The sequence below is a fragment of the Lissotriton vulgaris genome, chromosome 7 (assembly GCF_964263255.1).
Source record: "Lissotriton vulgaris chromosome 7, aLisVul1.2, whole genome shotgun sequence".
Classification (NCBI taxonomy): Eukaryota; Metazoa; Chordata; class Amphibia; order Caudata; family Salamandridae; genus Lissotriton; species Lissotriton vulgaris.
In genome coordinates this window covers 719,436,418-719,453,822 of record NC_141695.1, presented here as the reverse complement: position 1 = coordinate 719,453,822, position 17,405 = coordinate 719,436,418, and the positions used below count along the sequence as shown (strand labels likewise).

Genomic DNA, 17,405 nt, shown 5'->3' with positions numbered 1-17,405 from the left:
CAGGCATCAGCAGTGTTGCTATGCTCTAAGGATATATAGTTTAAAGACTACTGCCATGTCCGTCAGCCATGAATTACTAAATTGTAACTGTACAGTGGGCGTGTCTTGCTGACCGTGCAGTTTTACTATGGGCTTCATGGCCGATTAGACAGACACCAGCAGCAGTGAGTGTGGCTTGCCCTCAGTGCAGCTGTTAGGAGAATTCCAATACTATTTACAAGTTATACTGGACCTGCTACCAGGGGGTCTCTTGAGTGAGCGGGTTACCTGCATTGAAAAAGGCATAAAAGGAGTAGGGCATAACACATAGACTACTAGGCATTCAATCAGGGACCAGCTACCCTTACACATGGATTTCGGTGGAGGCAATTATTTTCAGGGTAACCAAGTGTACCAGGTTTAGTGCTAATGCATCTTGGGTCACAGCTGGTTTGCACGCAATGTGCATCTAGGATTGGATCCAGCACAGTCTGCAGTGAAGAATGCAAAAGAGCTGCTCATTGCCACTATTTTGAGTGCGACAGAAGCAACAATTCTATCCCAGCCAGAGCACACGAAGGTACTTACTGTCAGATGTACAACATACAACCGTTCACTCCAGCCTCACTGAAGATGATCCTTTAACAGAAGTATAGAACGTGACGTCTTGCGCCAGGGTACGGACTTTGAACGGGCGACACAACAGATAGAATGCTGTCAGACAAGGGTGCTTGCAGGCTAGGAGGCCATGAATGTCGCAGAACCTTACGCTAAAGAGCCCTCTCCCCCACCGGACTGCCCGAGAATGTGAGGGGGTGGGATTTGCATTGTTACAGGTATTTTACTCGCCCATACAGGGGTATAAGGGTACATTGCAGGAATCGGCAGAAATAGAGTGGGGGCAAGACCTATAGAAGATGTGCACTGGTAACCACGAGAGCATGGTGATAAGATCAAAATCTCGCAGCGGCAATTCAGCCAGGTGGGTTGCGTCAGTTGGTTATGTCAGAAAGTGTGACGTGGCTTCATTAGGTCTAGAAATATAGGTTTGGAGCACCATTGCTGACAATTCCAGAGCACACACTGCCCCTCGATCTCAGTAGGGAAGGCAATATGCTTATATGCAGCTTTAATTTTGTGGAGGGCATTGATTCCTAGAATAACAAAGTGCTAGGTCTATTGCTGGTGTCATATAGTTACTGCTTTTCTATATATTGTGTTAAGTTAGCATGAGTTTATTAAATGTTTAAACGACATATTTTCCTTCGGCTTTAGTTTGCACACGACACATAATTGTTATTGTAGCTTTCAACCTAGACGAAAGATGTGATTTATTTGAGAATAATATGTTATTGCTCTGATATCAGTTGTGCTTGGTACACTTGGTACACTGTCTGCACACTGAGAACTGCACCCTCTAAGAATAACCTAACACAAGGTTGCTGGGAGGCCTGATCCTCGCACCACATTATACATAACACAAATAATGTTGCTGCCAACATTGGGCTCTAAGCGGGTTTAAGATAGAGTTACAGAGAATGCAAAAACACACTTGATGGTGCTTCGCATGCAGAGAGTTGGTAGCTGATGATGTGATCTTCTTCTGCTGACATTTAGAGGTATGGACCCGCCCTGCTAAAACCCAAATGAGACCTTCTTAGATATAATATAGTATGCTAAATAGGGTGCGCGAAATATAGGTGATACAGATTTCTATAGATTTTTGCATTATAATATGCTATCACCGTTCGCTTACTATGGATTAGTGACTATGCTGATAACTCTGATTTTTATAATATGTATGTTGGTATTATATAAGATACTGCGTTTGAGAACCTTGCATTGAAAAATAAATATTTCAAACTTGCACGTGTGTTCTTTTACTCCCCATTGTGGTTTGAAATGATTATAGAGTGTTCATGTGTTCCACGATACCTGAGGTAATCAAAGTTCATGTTCTGGTTTGTCTAATTCATTGGGAGTTCGTTATGACCAATGAGACACTGTAGCTAGCTCGGTACGGGGATTTCTGATACTAAGGTGAGTTTTGGGTCACCCTAATTCACTAAGGTTCTAGATCTCTATGCACAGTTCTGTGGGAGAACGGAAACCCTGCTACATGGTGCCCAACGTTGGTTGGCCTTATATCATGACACTCGAGTAGTATATCATTCAAACCATAACCCCTTCATTCCCGTTTCCGGAAAACGGCGGTGTCGGAAAAACCTACCTATTTTTGAAATAGGTCTTTTCAAGCTTGAATCTATCTAAACGGTTTCCTTGAATTACTACCCAGTTGTGCTACAAAGTAATCTTTGTTTTTTCACGTTCCTGTGCAGTCATGGCACAAGCCGTGGACATCCGGCTGCATAGTCGCATTGCGGTGCGTGATCATTTGCGGACTTATGATGTCCCTTTGGAAGGCTTGGCTGTGGTTCTGGTGGTGAGTGCGGAACATGCTTACCTGTACAAACTGTTTTATTCGTGGGTGACATTTCCGCCAGTGGACGCAAATTCTGGTGTGTTCCACTCGTACACTCCGTCACGTGTACCTGCCGCATATGCTCCGTACAGAGCACAGGAAGTACCTATTGATGTTTGGCAGGATGGAGTTTGGTTTGGTGGCTCCCTACCACACACTTTAACCGCTCCGAGGTTAGGTCCTTTGTCCATTCCGGGCACAAATTGGCCCGCTTTGGCTGGATTTACTCCTCACCCTAATCGCGCCACTTGTAACGTGGGTGACCTGCGACGTCTTCACGAGGTTGCGGTTGAAGTGATTAGGGCACTTGTTCATTACACAAGTCGTAATGTTCAAGGCGCAGCCCCTAGGGGTGCGCAGCTTCAAGCAGGTCAGGCTGGTTTGAAAATCAGTCCTGTCATGGTGAATTCCGTAATGGGCAAGAAACCCCAGGATAAGGATGACTTTCCTTTCTGGCTTGCCGAGAAATTCGACCAGCTGGAGGCTGTGTTTCCTAATACGAATCCTGGTGAAAAACCCTGGATTCTTACGCTTAGTTTGCCGAAGGATTTGGCCCCTGAGCTTGTTGACTCTGAGACATGGGGTAAGACTTTTGCAGCGGTCTATTCGAGGTGCTTTGGCTCCCTGTCTATGTCCAACCTGTCTACGGTCCTTAAACGTGTTCAAGATGATCACGGACCGGAGGCAGCGGTTGAGTTGGGTATGCGCCTGTGTGGCTCCTTTGAGGTGGTTTGCGATCTGATCCTTGCGAATGTCAAGGGGGATGCAGTGAACTTCCAGGTGGCTAACGCATTAGCGGTGATTCCCGACGCGGACAAACCCCGTCAGTTAGCAAGGATTATTGTGGCGTCTTATAAAATGGTTGGCCGCAATGCCAAGGGCCTTAAGACTTTTTCTGATAAAGAGAAAAAGCAGCCCCATGGACAGTCTTCGGAGGCGAACGCTCAGCCCAAGTCCAAAAAACAAAATTGGCCTAAAAAACAGAATCAGGGTAAGCAACAGCAACAACAACAAACGCAGGTTTCGCGCCCTGCATCTCCGTTGCCTGCGCAGTCGGAACGAGTTTATGATTTGCGCGACCGCGCGATGATTAAATCACCTGAACGTTTTCAGGTTTCTGACCATCGCTCTCCTCGTTCCTTTCAGGACTCATCGGCTCCGTCAACCGGTGGTGGAGGGGGCGGCAGGGGCCGGGGTGGCCAGCAAGGACGTGGTCAGCCCCGCCCGCGCAACGGTGCAGACAAGCAGGAGGGCTCTACGCCTCAGAGACCGCAGTTTGCCAAGAAGAAAGTCGCAGCCTTGACAGCGCATCGATATGCCACAGATTGTGAGAATGAGGCTTTGGAATCTGACTTGGGCTCTGACCTTACTGGACAGCGCGGCGGAGATTACCATAGTGAGAGAGGCCCTCCGTCCACTACTGAAGGTGACAGCGACTGACACTTATGTTGTGATTGAAACAGCAGATACGAGAGTTGCTCCCCCTGATAGACTTTTTGAAATTGTTCTGTTAATTGAAGGTGACATACAGCGTACCATAAAAGGGGTATTTTGGGAAAATCTTTCGTCTACGTATGACATTTTGCTTTCGGAGGCTGACTGGCCCCCACCTTTTGTGCTCGCAGCTCCACGTGGGGAGGAGGTAATCCTCCCCAGTTTCGCGAACACTGTTTCGAGAGTGGAAGCGCTACACTTTGCAGAAGAGTGGGCTCTGGCGCTTGCACCAGCTGTGTACCGCAATCAATGTGGCTGGGATAAATTGTCCCCAAACCACGAGATTCCTTTACGGTCTCAGCCGCAGCCTCAACCTCAATATCCCATACGACGTGAAGCCAAAGCTTCAGTCGCAGCGATCCTTGAACAATTGGGATATCAAGGTGTAATTGAAACATGTGTGTCACCGATGAATAACCCCCTTTTTACTGTAAACAAGCCGGACGGCTCTTACCGTTTGGTTTTGGATTACCGGCATTTAAACTCGCATTGCCGTAACTGTGCAGTACAGAATACTCACGGCTCTGCCCTTGTAAATAGTCTTGTGCGTAAGCGGTTCAAAACCACGCTTGACATTTCCAATGGTTTTTATGCCCATTCATTGGACAGTCTAAGTTCCCAATGGACTTCTTTCACATGCGGCGGGGTCCAAAAAATGTTTCGGCGTCTCCCAATGGGCTATAAGAACAGTCCTGGAGTATTTTCCGCCCGCATTGTCTCTCTGTTGGAGAGTGTCGACCCATATGCTTGTTCCTATGAGGATGATATCTATCTCACAGACGACGAACTTTGGGAGCATCTGTGTCGAGTGAACAGTATTATTTGTAACTTCGCAGACATGGGTTACAAGTTTAATTTTGCAAATTCGCACATTGCAGTATACACAGTGTTGTTTCTAGGCTATGAACTAACTAATGAAGGAAAAGGCTTGGCTCCTCACTTCCTGGAGAAGTGCGCGCAGTTGCGCTCTCCGACAACACTGAAAAAATTACAGTCTTTACTGGGCTTTTGGAATTTCAGAAGGACTTACATTCCGGAATATGCCCAGCGTATCAAGCCTTTGTATGTTTTGATACAAACATCTTTTTCCAAATCATGCTGGCTGCCTGAGCATTCGGCTATTCTGCAGTCATTGCAAGCTGATTTGCTCGCTTCTGAATACTTACAGACTAGTGATAACCAGACCAACCTGGTGATAAGAATTGTCCCGGGGACGGTAGGTTTCACGTACCTAACTTTTAATGAAGGAGATACAGTACCTATGGCTTACAAGTCACACTTGTACACTTCGGCTGAATTGCGCTTTTCCACTGTGGAGAAAGTTTTGACGGCTGTGCAGATGGCAATTCTCAAGGAACGTGCCCTGTCACAGGGAAAACGCATGTTGGTGGTTACCCCGTGTCCTGCCTTGGAGGCAGTTACGAAAGCCAGTGTACCTAATTCTAAAGCTTTGCACCCTCAGTGGATTCAATGGGCTGCATCCTTGTCATCCCAGGATGTCACGTTTATTTTTGACGCCACTTTACGGTCGCAGGAGTTCTTACAGTATGAATTTGTTCATCCTGCTCCTTTAGCAATGCGGCCGTTGGAGGATTTCCATTGCATCATTTACACTGATGGTTCGGCGCAGGTTGCGCATGGCTCTAAACATGCCTACGTTTCCGCTTGCGCCATTGTGGTCAGTGCCATGGTGAACGATGAGTTCAAGTCCAGTGTCGTGCACACGCAGACGCTTGGAGACTGCACCGCACAATTGACTGAGCTTCGTGCTCTGATGCTTGCATTGGAGTACGCAGATCCGAGTGTGATGACGTTGATCGTAAGTGACTCTTACTACTGTGTCCAGTCTTACAATGAGAACTTGTTCTTTTGCATTCAGAATGAATTCCGTGATTCCAAAGGTAGCACTATAAAACATAAAATGATCTGGGTCCGAGTGGCGGAACTCAAAGAGAAGTTGCCACTCGTGTTTGTTATTCATACTCTTGGCCATCAGCGCGTGGGGGTCCACGCTGTCGGAAATTCGCTTGCTGATGAAGCAGCGAAGTCAGCAGTATCAAAATACTTAGTTGCAGCAGTCACGAGGTCCAAAAGTAAGATAGATGATGACATCTTGGCAGCGGTTGCTGCTACTGAGAAGGGAAGTAAATATCCTGCGGGGTTCCCTTCTAAATACACATACCACTTAAGTCCCGATAAGGTTCCTTATGTGAAAATTCCTGAAGTTGGCGAACATTTAATTCCCAACTCGGATCGCAGGGCTGCTTTGATTACAGCGGCTCATGAAGGTGTGGCGTCTGCGCATGCGGGCGTCTCAGCTACAACAGAAGTTCTGGTGGCGAGGACTGTACTAACAGATGCGCGATTATGTCCTTCAATGTGACATTTGCCAGCAGATTAAACCTTCAACTGCTGCGCGGCCGCCTCAGACACAGTTGTACATTTCTAATAAACCACTAGGGTGCGTTTATTTAGATCACTGCGGTCCTTTTTCTTCTGATACTGCATATAAGTACATCTTAGTAGCAGTTGATTCATGCACACGCTTGGTGTGGGTCTGGCCCCATCGGAGCGCTGATTCACGGACTGTCATTAAGGATTTGCGAGTCTTTGTAGGGATTTTTGCCTGTGGTACCTTCCATTCGGACCAGGGTCCGGCTTTCGCCTCTAAGGCGTATAAGGATGCTATGGTTTCGTTGGGGGTCCAAGTCAAGTTTTCGTCCCCGTACAGACCCGAGGGCAATAGTGTAGTGGAACGAATGAACCGTGACTTAAAGCAATCTTTGACAGCTCGAGTTATAGGCACTGGCAGAAACTGGTTGGCCCACCTCAATGGCGTGCAGCGTGCGCTTAATAATCTCCCTAGAAGGTCTCTGGGTGGGCGGACCCCATACGAAATGCTCTTTGGTATCAAGATGTACGTCCCTGACCTCGACGGTCTAGACTGCAAGGCCCAGGCCACGGCCTTTGACGTAGATGAACATTGCAATGTTTTACAGGATCTACAAAAGACCAGAGACAGTCTAGCAAAGGAACATTTGCCCTCCACGTCGGATGATGCGTTGCAGATCCCGGTAGTTGGCTGGCTACCCCAAGTTGGAGAACTGGTTCGAGAGAAGATCGATAACAAGAAAGAGTTTGGTCCCTCATATCGTGCACCGGTTCGAGTTCTTGGAGTGAAGGGCACGAGAACAGTCATTTTACCACCACTTCCAGGTCGTAAGGAAAACAGATTTATCTCTATTGACAATGTCAAGACACACAGGGTGGCCGATTCTTCATAGCATGACACCGGCTGTATCCTGTCCTTCCATGGTGAGGCATTCTGTGCTGGCTATTACTTCTGGTGCAGAGCCGGAGGTGTCCCTCGAGATGCCTGCTGTATCCAGTCCTTTATTAAATACTATTCCTGTTACTAACATTGATGAGCTGAACTACACCTATCCTGCTGACTTATCTATGCCAGATTTGCAGACTCGTTTGGCCGACCAGTCCAGACTCTCTTTTGACTCTGTCTCGGAACTTTCAAAGAAACCCTCAACTATTGCAAAATATGCCACCTTATTTAAGAAACATTTTTTGATTCCCCCTTGGGCATATGTTTGGTTAATTCTATTTTCATTTTTCCTTTTTATGTCAATTGGTTTTGTGTTTTATTTTTTCCGCCTGATCGATGGCCACTATGTTAAAGAAAGAACAGGAATTCGGTACCTTAATGGAACATTGGCCCCTCTTTCCTCTTCACATTCAGCACACAGACTGAAACGAGATTTGAATACAGTCAACATTACTGCTTGGCCTGTCCTTGATGGGATTGTGTGGGATGTGGTTAGATTTCAGATACATGGGCCCACTGAAGTGATTAATGTTCCGAATGTGCTTAGAATAAACATGGGGGATGTGATTAAACAAAATATACGTTCTGATGATTGGGATATTCAGGCCGTAGAAGCATTATTCTCTGATTTAAAATATTATGCAGCTTTTGATGCTGAGGATTTATATTTAGATTCTGTTAATTATGGTGATTTGTTTTGCTTCCAACATTATGGTAATCATTTTCTGCATAAGACAAATTCCAGGAGGGTTGCTGTGAATTACACACAGTGGGAACACTGCCCAGCTCCATTAATTGGCAGTTCCAGTACATTTCTGAAAAAATACACTTATTTTACAGACTTTAATCAATCGAATCTTGAGTCATTTTATTTCAGAATGACACAAAAGCCCATGTCCAAAGTTAGAGTTACTGATACAAAGTTGCTGTATTCGAAGTCCTTTCTAGACAAATTAGCTGTAGATGGCTACGAGTTCTGGAAGGGAATAATTGACCTTAAATCGGTTTGGGGTACCAAAGATTGGCAGGTACAAGGCACTGAGGCTTTGCACCGTGCATGTCTCATCCCGAATCACATGTTGTTTCTAAATTCTACTATTTCCCAAACAACATGCTTTGGATTGGCTACTTCTAAAAAATTAAATACACCAATTATCCCCGAATTGGAGGAATATTCAGGTTGGGGTAATTTTTCTGAATTGTCTCTTCGTGAGTTACAGACTCTATTACACAATTCATCCTTTAATGTATCCAGTTTGGATCCAAAGGGTTGGCTGATGTGGCAAAGAAGTGCTGATTCTTGCCAACGTTGTTTTCTGGGTTTGGCTGAAGGGTTCACACAAGTCAGACCTGATCCCCGTTTTGAAACTGATTATACTGTCACCACTTACTCTGTGGGGAAACTGTGTCAGAATTGGTTGCAACATTCCACTTTAGCTGCAGTTAAACTACATCTGTCTCAGTTGGATTTAAATGATTTTATAAAAGGCCCGGCTAAGGGTAGGTCTAAACGGTGGATTTATGCAGTTTACAATGACATTTGGAAATTTTCGCAAATTGAGGCTGCTAAGCGCCTAAGGGCAATTGACCAAGCAAATTTCGAAAAAGTGCTTGCAGTTGTCGATAACAGTATTAACATGCTTTCTTCCCGAATTTACACGTTGAACAATATTGTCTCTTTTGTAGTTGACATTGTGAATGATGAAGTGTTGGTATTGTACCATGGACAAAATCAATTGCGTTCTGTGATGCAGTTTGCATGGACACTACAGACTCTGAAAGCGGGTTGCGTGCCTTGGAGTTACATGAACGTGTCATCACTATTTGCCCCATTTAATTTGACTGACAAGCAGCGTATGCTTTCCATGCGAGACGCATCATTTTCTATGTTACACATTGAAAAGTTAGAATCTTTGCCCTTTTCTGTAGCTGAGGCAGCTGCTGCTATATGGCTTATCCATGGTGTTATTACTTTACCATTTGCTTTGTATACATTTACTAATTGTATGCGATATATTGCAATAGGGCGATATGAACCACTAGGCAGTGCTTTCCTACATGAGGCATGGTCTTTACCATACACATACAGATGCCTGAAGGATGGGAAGGAAGTGAATCTGAATGGTGAAGAATGCACACAGTCGCCTGACCGTTCACTGATATGCAGACACATCCAGTTGCATGGTTCTTGTAATCAGGACCGGCCTAATTTAGCCTGTGTTTTAAAAGGCACACCGGTTCCTGCAATAGTTCCCACATTCACTTTATTGACAAACGGTAGTTATTTACTTTTGAATAACGAGGAGTGTTGTGGGTTAATGGTCGGTATCGCCTATGTGGTTACTGTATCAGAACGTGTGGTGTGTTGCAAGAACATGTTATATCCACCCACGCATGGGAATTCAGATGTTTCCATCTGGCCGCGCATCCCAACCTTGAAAGCGGAGTTCAATGGTATGAGCCGAATAAGGGCCCTTTTGTCTCAAAAAGAAGTGGCCCTGAGCTCGACCAGTGAAACTTATGTCCTTCACATAGCTAACACACGCACAGAAGTTCAGGCACTTTTAAATACTGACTTGCCGTTTCATTTCTGCGAGTTAGTTCATCAAATCTTTAATGCCTCCTCCACGTCTGGGTTGGCTCATTTTTTTAAATTAGTTAGTAGTGGTCTCGTGACTACATTTGAAAAGATTTTTGGTGTCATCCCCGCTTTCTTTCATTCAATATTTTCGAGTTTGTTTTGCGGATTCCCTGTTTTGCTGGCGCTAGCTGCAGGCGTTCTAATATTATTCTGCTTCCAGAAACATGGATGCCCATCCTGCGCAAGAAGCCGCTCAGCCCCTTCTAACACTGTTTCGCAACCGGATGCTTGATTACTATAGCACCCTGCCGCTTGCGACTTTAAGCACGGCATTTGGATTATCGTTTCGATTTTCCTATTTCACATGTGTCCAGCCTGTGTTTCATTGCCTGAGCTGCGATTTTGACTGGGCCATTGATTTGTGTCTCTGCTTGCCGTTATCTCCTGAAGTCGATTTTAATCACCTGATGGGCCCCGTAGTTGCTCACGAGTTGGTTTGTTCTGGTTTGTTCTGGCGAAAGGATTATGGCCTTAGCAGCGATGCATGGACTAATGGGTCAGTGGGACGTCCCCGCAGCGGCGCATGAGTTTCTGGCACATAGCGTTCTTGAGAACCCACCGAGTTGTCCTCTGATGTTGCTAGAGGGTCCGGTGCTGGAGGAGCACGTATGTTCTTTCCCATTGCACCAAGGGTCACAGATGGTTAGCTGGTATGTGTGTATCGGTGATCGAGCTTTAGTTAAGCAAGCCAGGCAGGTGGCTTAAGTTGTCACTCCAAAAGGGTGCTGTGACTGCAATAGTGTGTGCAATGCTAACACTCCTGTTTGCCATGGGTTACCATTCACAAATGGTCAACTTCAACAAAGTAGGTGCACTCTGCTCTGAGGGCAGGTTACTGGTTGCTTCAGTTATGCATAAAATTCCCCACCCTGATAGCCATAGTATATAGGCTTGTTGTGGAAGCTGTCAGCTAACATGTGTGCTGCTGTCCCATAAATTTGGAGAAACAGGTGTTAGGAACATAAAGCGCTAGAAGGATTGCAACTTCTAGAACAATCCTGGTTGCAGGAGGTTAGAGCCTACATTAGCTTGAATGGTAACATAGCTGCAGTTAAGAGTAGAGCTCCCTCCTGGGAGGCCATCACATTCCTACAAGTCTTGTGAGGCAGTTGTACATTCCCAGAGAAAGATAAACAGCGCGATGCGCAAGTACATGGACCAAAGGGGCTTTGGCTTCATCAGGCATGGGCTAATACAGGTGAACACCAAAGGTTATTCTGAGAAAGATGTGTTGCACTTGTCACAGGTGGGCATGGATCTGCTCTTACTGGACATAAAGGCTGGAAATAGCGGGTTGCAGGTGAGGGAAGTAGCAGTGTTGGTCGGAGCTGTGGCAGAGTTACAGAGCGATCTGGAGACAGAAGGGTACCTCTTCTGGAGAACAATAGGGGGTGCCAGTGTCAAATCCCAGGAGTCCTCATGGCAGGTCCCTGGAAGAAAATCGTTGGCGCCCTGCTAGGGCGCAACACTCCGCCCTGAAAGAGGCGTGAGTAAGATGGTCCAATGGGTCATGGGATCCGGGGAAGGGGATCACTCTATAATGGTAGCACTGATTGGGTACACCACAGTGCAAGTTGGCTAATCAGGCGGGCAGGGCAGCATAGGTTAGTTACCATTGCCTGCCCTTGTATCGCCTGTAAGATAACCCACCATATTGCATACTTTGTATAGAATAAACCTGAAGCAATATTTTCCCAAACAAAAGTTGTGTTGTGTATTTATTTATTCATCATGCATGCTTTGGCAGTGGGTGGGGAGTGTTGCCTATAATGGCACTAAGCAACTGTGTACATGCCATTGTAATTCGGCACACCCTCTGCCACAATGTCATTCCTATAGCTTGTGCCTGAAGGTCGAAGAAGACCTCGCCCAGCTGGGAAATGCACAGCAGGACATGTGCAAATTTTAATTACAGCTGCCCATTATAATTACAAAAGCAGCAATTAGGAATTTCTTTTCAACTGTTTGGCTTTTTTTCCTTCTCTTCTTGTCTCTCCCCTCAGTGTGGGTGGGCAATTCCCTTTTGCCCATTAACTTCAGCCGCCCCTGTGAAAACAAAAGTTTTGAGTGGTAATTGCCACATATTAATATAGGTGAGCGTTGCTTGGGGCACAAGCTGGAGGGAGGTGAAGCCAGAACCGATGTGGGCCCATGCAGAACGCCTCGGGGGGGCGTGAACCCGGAAAGCCAGCGAAAGGGTGGGCACCCATGATTGGGTGCCCTCCAAAGGCGAGTGGACGGCCCATCAGGGCCGGAGAATTAGAGCGGCCGGTGGGGTCAAAAGGGGCAAGGTTCCCCCTGTTTAGCACAGTAAATCCACCGTGGGAAACATTGCTGGAAGCCAGTGAAAACGAGGAGCAATGAAGAAAATGAGGGGGGAATGAGAAAGACTGGCGGGTGGGGGAAAAGGGAGAGAAGGAGAGGTGCAAAGGAGGAACATGAGGTGGCCTCAGGCAGGAGAAAGAGGTTCACACAGGGAAAGGTCGGAGGGAGAAACAAGAGCTTTTGGTGCGTGGAGGACCGAGGATCATACATGGCACAGAAAGATTGAATGGCACAAAGGGAGGGAAGAACAAGGGGGCTGGCAGGCATAAGAAATGAAGAGTGAGAAAAAGGGGAGAGAGCCAGGAGGCTCAGAGAAAAGAGGCACACATTTTTGAGTAGTCCCTCATGCAATTTATTTAAAGCACTGCAAGCAATGAAGGAGGAAATATACACCATAAAAGCCAAAAACAAGATAAACACTCCTCTGGGCTGACTCATGATGAAACTTGTAGTGTCTCAAGCAATTAGCTGAAAAAAGACAGTTCACAGAAGCCAATAGTTGAAGGGCACAGACCCAAAGATCATTCCAAGACTACTGTAGACAAAAGGTCTGTTTGACAGCTGTACTGTCAATCAGACTTAAAATAGACACGTTATATTTGAACAAATGAAAAAGTAAGTCTTAGTGAGGACTTTCTCAACGTCAATGAAAGAACGTTTTTCAATATCAGGCAATAGTTTTTGACTACCATGCCCTCTTTGATGTTATATATTTTTCAGAAATTACTTCTCACTGAATTACACTGCATATGTAAAGGAATGTATGCATAATATTTAACCGCATCAATGCTGATGACGGAACCGCTCCGTCATCAGCCACGGTGGAGCTGTACTGATGACGGAGCGGTTCCGTCATGGCCCGCCGACGCGCCTGCGCGGCGCGGATTCCACGCCTGCGCTGGGCGTTCTATTGAGCGGGCGGGGCCATGACGGAACCGCTCCGTCATCAGCACAGCTCACCCGAGGCTGGTGATAGAGCGGTTCCGTCACCAGCATGTGAGTGCCGTGCGGCCCCCCGCCCCCTTAACGCTGCGGCGGAATAGCCGCCGCAGCGAAGGGGTTAAACCGTATCAATTTTAAACAGGAGCCCTATTGCAGAAAGGAGGCCATGGTTGGACTTGCATCATTTTAAAAATAATCCTTTTATTCATTTTCTTACTACTGTTGTAGGTTTTCATACATTAAACCTATTCGCATCAGCTAGAACCAATATATTCAGTCATGGAATGGCATCAGAAGATGTGTTGATGAGAAGGGCATACACCTATGGAACGGGCTATTTAATGATTAACAACGATGTTAATGAGCCTTGGTTTGCAGTTTTACATCTGTGCTGGAAATTAATAATGTGGAGCCGTTAATCAACGAAAATTTCAGGAGTAACTACGCCTACATGTAGAAGATGCCCAAACAGAATACATTGAATTACGACGAGCCAAGTTGTTTGAGGTGATTGGAATATTTTACAGCCATAGTTTAATACATGTGGAAATATTTACCCAAACAGTTGTACTTATAGCATTCAAATGTGAAGTCACACTTTTAATATATCTAATTAGGATACGTTCCCTAAGTAACACCATTGTGTATAATACACTGGTGTTCTTATGCTGGGGGCTGCAGCCTCATCCATGCAAGGACATGAAAGTGCTCAGCTTTATAAAAGACAGAACTCCTCAAACACAAGCCACCTTCGCATTTTTGCTTCCAGTAGGTTCATGTGTGTTTCATTATACATTCCAATATGAATAGTCAACTAATTAAACAAATAGCCCTAAGGGAAAATCTAACCAAGTTTCAAACGTTTCAAATTCACACGACGCATGCCTTTAACAGCTAGGTTTGCTATGATTTTCTCTCTGGGTCCAATATTTCTGACTATTGTGAAAGGCATTAACAAAATAGAATCACTTGAGTGTCATCTCAATATACAGAGGGGCCACTCCATTTCTCAGTTTCAAAGGATTATTCAGTATTTTCAAATAGAAGAACACAAAGGTATACGGTGTACAGTGATATAAATTGAAGTGATACATCAGTTGGGTAGAAACATAATAACTTCAGCAGAATGATGAACATTGAGCATATACACAGGCGATATACAAATAGCGTGGAATACAGCTTACTGAATGATACAAGATACTGTACACTGATGAATAATCTTCAAATATACTATATACTATAAGGTAAAAAGAAGAGAGAAGAGATAAAGAGAAAATAATATTTAACAAAAAGGGTCAGCCCCTGCATATGTTTGGTATTATGCCGAAGTTCGTGTCTTGGCTAAAGAGTCCTGTGGAGGTATCATTTTCTCGGTTCTGTACGTCTGATTTACCATAATACGTATAGAGGGACCTCAAGTGAACAGGTCACAAAGAACAGCTGTGCTAAAAAACCCTTTATTTCTGAAACTGGAAGTCAGGAGATGGCACTTATGAAAAAGCTGGGCGAAGCCAATGTGGCTGTCCTGCAGAACTCCCTGCTGAACTGGAAAGTGGCCCAGAGATATTACCTGTAGCTGAGTTTAATTCAATACTCCTATCGATCGTTTTTCAGAGAGACGTCTTTGGTGTAACAGGTATGGTTAAACCTGCGGTGCTCCAGAACTCAAGCCACATATCCCTGATGAGCCCCAACAAGGATTAAACATTTATGGGGTTGCTTCTGTTCCATTGCAGAGGTAACATTTGAGGCTGGACTATCCTTTTTGGTGCAAAGCCATAACTGACTAGTACCTGACTTTAGAGGCAGTGACCAACAAAGACGACAAAGTAATTCGGCACAAAGTGATTACAAGTGGTACATGAATTCAAGTAGTCAACCCATCACTTTTTTGTTGAACTCCGAAATGAGGGCATAAGTCAATGAAAAGCCATCGAACTGCATCAGCTATGCTGAGATGGGCAAATACTACATAATGAAGGGTTAGCTTTTGTTGCATGTCATAATAAATGTTAATACAAGAGAAAACCCAATAAAGGAACTGAAGCAGGTAACACATCTGCTCGGTGCATTCCCTTTGATGGTACAGAGGAAACTCAGTGTGAGACTGAGGAACTCATTTGAATTTTCTAGGGAAACCAAAATCTTCCAATTTCTAGAGGAAACCATGGTAAAGTGCACCCACTGTATTTCTTCCACAATACTTTCCCCATGGGGGAGGAAACTGAGCTGGTGGATTTTACTCTCTATTTAGTGCCCTCCCAAAAATTTATGATTTTCGTTGACCTCAAAACTCTCAAATAGGGACAGAGCTCGCTGGTGCAGTCCATGTGCATTGTATTTGATCAAAGTTGAGAGAAACTTAAAAGAGTAGGACCATATATTTTAGAATGAAAGTTACGGCTATCTGAGTCATGAGGAGAAAAACATTAAAGAAAAAAATGTAATGTAAAGTACGAGAGGAGGAAATATTCCCAGCACATCCACACCGCACAGACCACATGCTAATTAACGTTTTCTACCCAAATGTCTAATGTCTAGACTGACTCAACCTTTAGAGCTAGTGGAATCAGAAGACAAAGCGACTGTCCCGGAGGGTATTTGCACTAGGGAATACAACTGCCATTCTTAGCAGTTATGAGGGGCGCTCGAGGCTGCGGTGGCATTCACAGTGGTGGTGATAGTGGTGAGAGAGCTCTATACCATGTCTAGTAGCTATAGAGAACCTGTGTATGTATGGATAACTTGGCATACCGACTTATTAGGGTTCTATGGACCTTCTGAACCAAGCCCCTGTCAACTAAGAAATGTGCTTTACATTTGTAGTTGGTGCAAGAATGTTAGTGCAAACATCCCAGTGAAGAATGGGAATGAGTATGGTCCCACATACGTTTAAAAGACTATTCATCCCAGTTTACAAAATTCACACAACACAGATTCAGAAAATAACAATTAGAATCATGCAGACAAGCAAACTTTGTTGATAATAAGGAAAGGAACATTACCTATTATACCGGTCACATAGCCAGCATTCTTCAAAACCTTGGCTAAGGTAGTCTCATTCAAGGGGAGACCACCAACTGATGAAACAGCAAAGTTGTGTGTAACCCCATTGCGAATTCCAAGCCTGCCACTGAGCAAAGAGGCACGCGATGGTGAACAGGTGGAAGCAGCGGAGTGAAAGTCCACAAACCTAACATCAAAGAAAAGAGGATTATCTTTTTCAGTGAAGCATTAACAAAGCTAATTTGAGGTACACAAATGTAGAATGAGATTTTATATACAGGCATTTTGATTTTGGTGCATGTTTCTTACTCAGAAGGACCAAACTGAACAGACCTTGGCCTAAAATGCTATACGACTGTGTTCACTATTTCACTCTAACAACACTTGAAAACCAGAGTTTATCTAAAGCATCTTTGATCTACAAATACTTACTTCCTTTCTGCATCTGATACCTTCCATGTACTTGGATCTATATATTCATTACTTTTAACCTAAAAAAGCATATCCAATGCACTACCCTATTTCTCACCCTATACCCCTATGTATATCTTTCATCTACATATACTTACTTCCCTTAGCCATCTATATACTTTCCATGTACTTATGGATCTATATATTCATTACCTTCTTATAATTCAGCATATCCAATGCAATACATATTTCTCACCCTATACCTCTCTCAATATCTTCTACCTCAACTCTCTGACTCATCTCAAACCTCTGTCTACTACTCTTTCCAATGCACTACCTTATTTCTCACCCTATACCTCTATCAATATGTCGTCTACATCCACTCACTCATTCATCTCATACCACTACTAGGATCCCCAAAATAACCCTTTCTAGACTCTCCCCTACTCTCCCCCTACTTGCATCATTTGACACCTCTTTGACTCTACTGATCCCCCAAAACAAGCCTTTCTAAACTCTTCCCTCTGACTCTTCCCCTCCACGTCCCTTTTTACTCATCCCAAGCCCCCTCCTACTGCTATGACCTCCAAAACAAAAACAAAAAGTCTCTCCCCTTCACTCTTCTATCCCTCCTCTATCATTTTCAATCAAAATAAGGGACTAGCATGTCCACTTCTCAAATTTCATATTTCACTATACTAATTCACCACTAACCCTTTATGGGTTCCAGAGTAGCATGGTATTTGCCAAAAAAGCGCTTCAACACCTCATCAGGGGTAGCAAGCACT

The 17,405-nt window shown here is 44.7% G+C and overlaps 1 protein-coding gene across 8 annotated transcripts in view; it reads right to left on the bottom strand.

Moving 5' to 3' along the window:
* The window catches only part of ARSG (arylsulfatase G), a 2,325,381-nt gene that overhangs the window by 970,075 nt on the left and 1,337,901 nt on the right, over nt 1-17,405 (bottom strand). For all 8 annotated transcript variants that reach the window (XM_086930959.1, XM_086930958.1, XM_086930961.1 and 5 more), the window contains one exon: nt 16,206-16,393. In XM_086930959.1, coding sequence (XP_086787085.1) covers nt 16,206-16,393 — 188 coding nt within the window. The remainder of the gene's footprint in view (nt 1-16,205; nt 16,394-17,405) is intronic.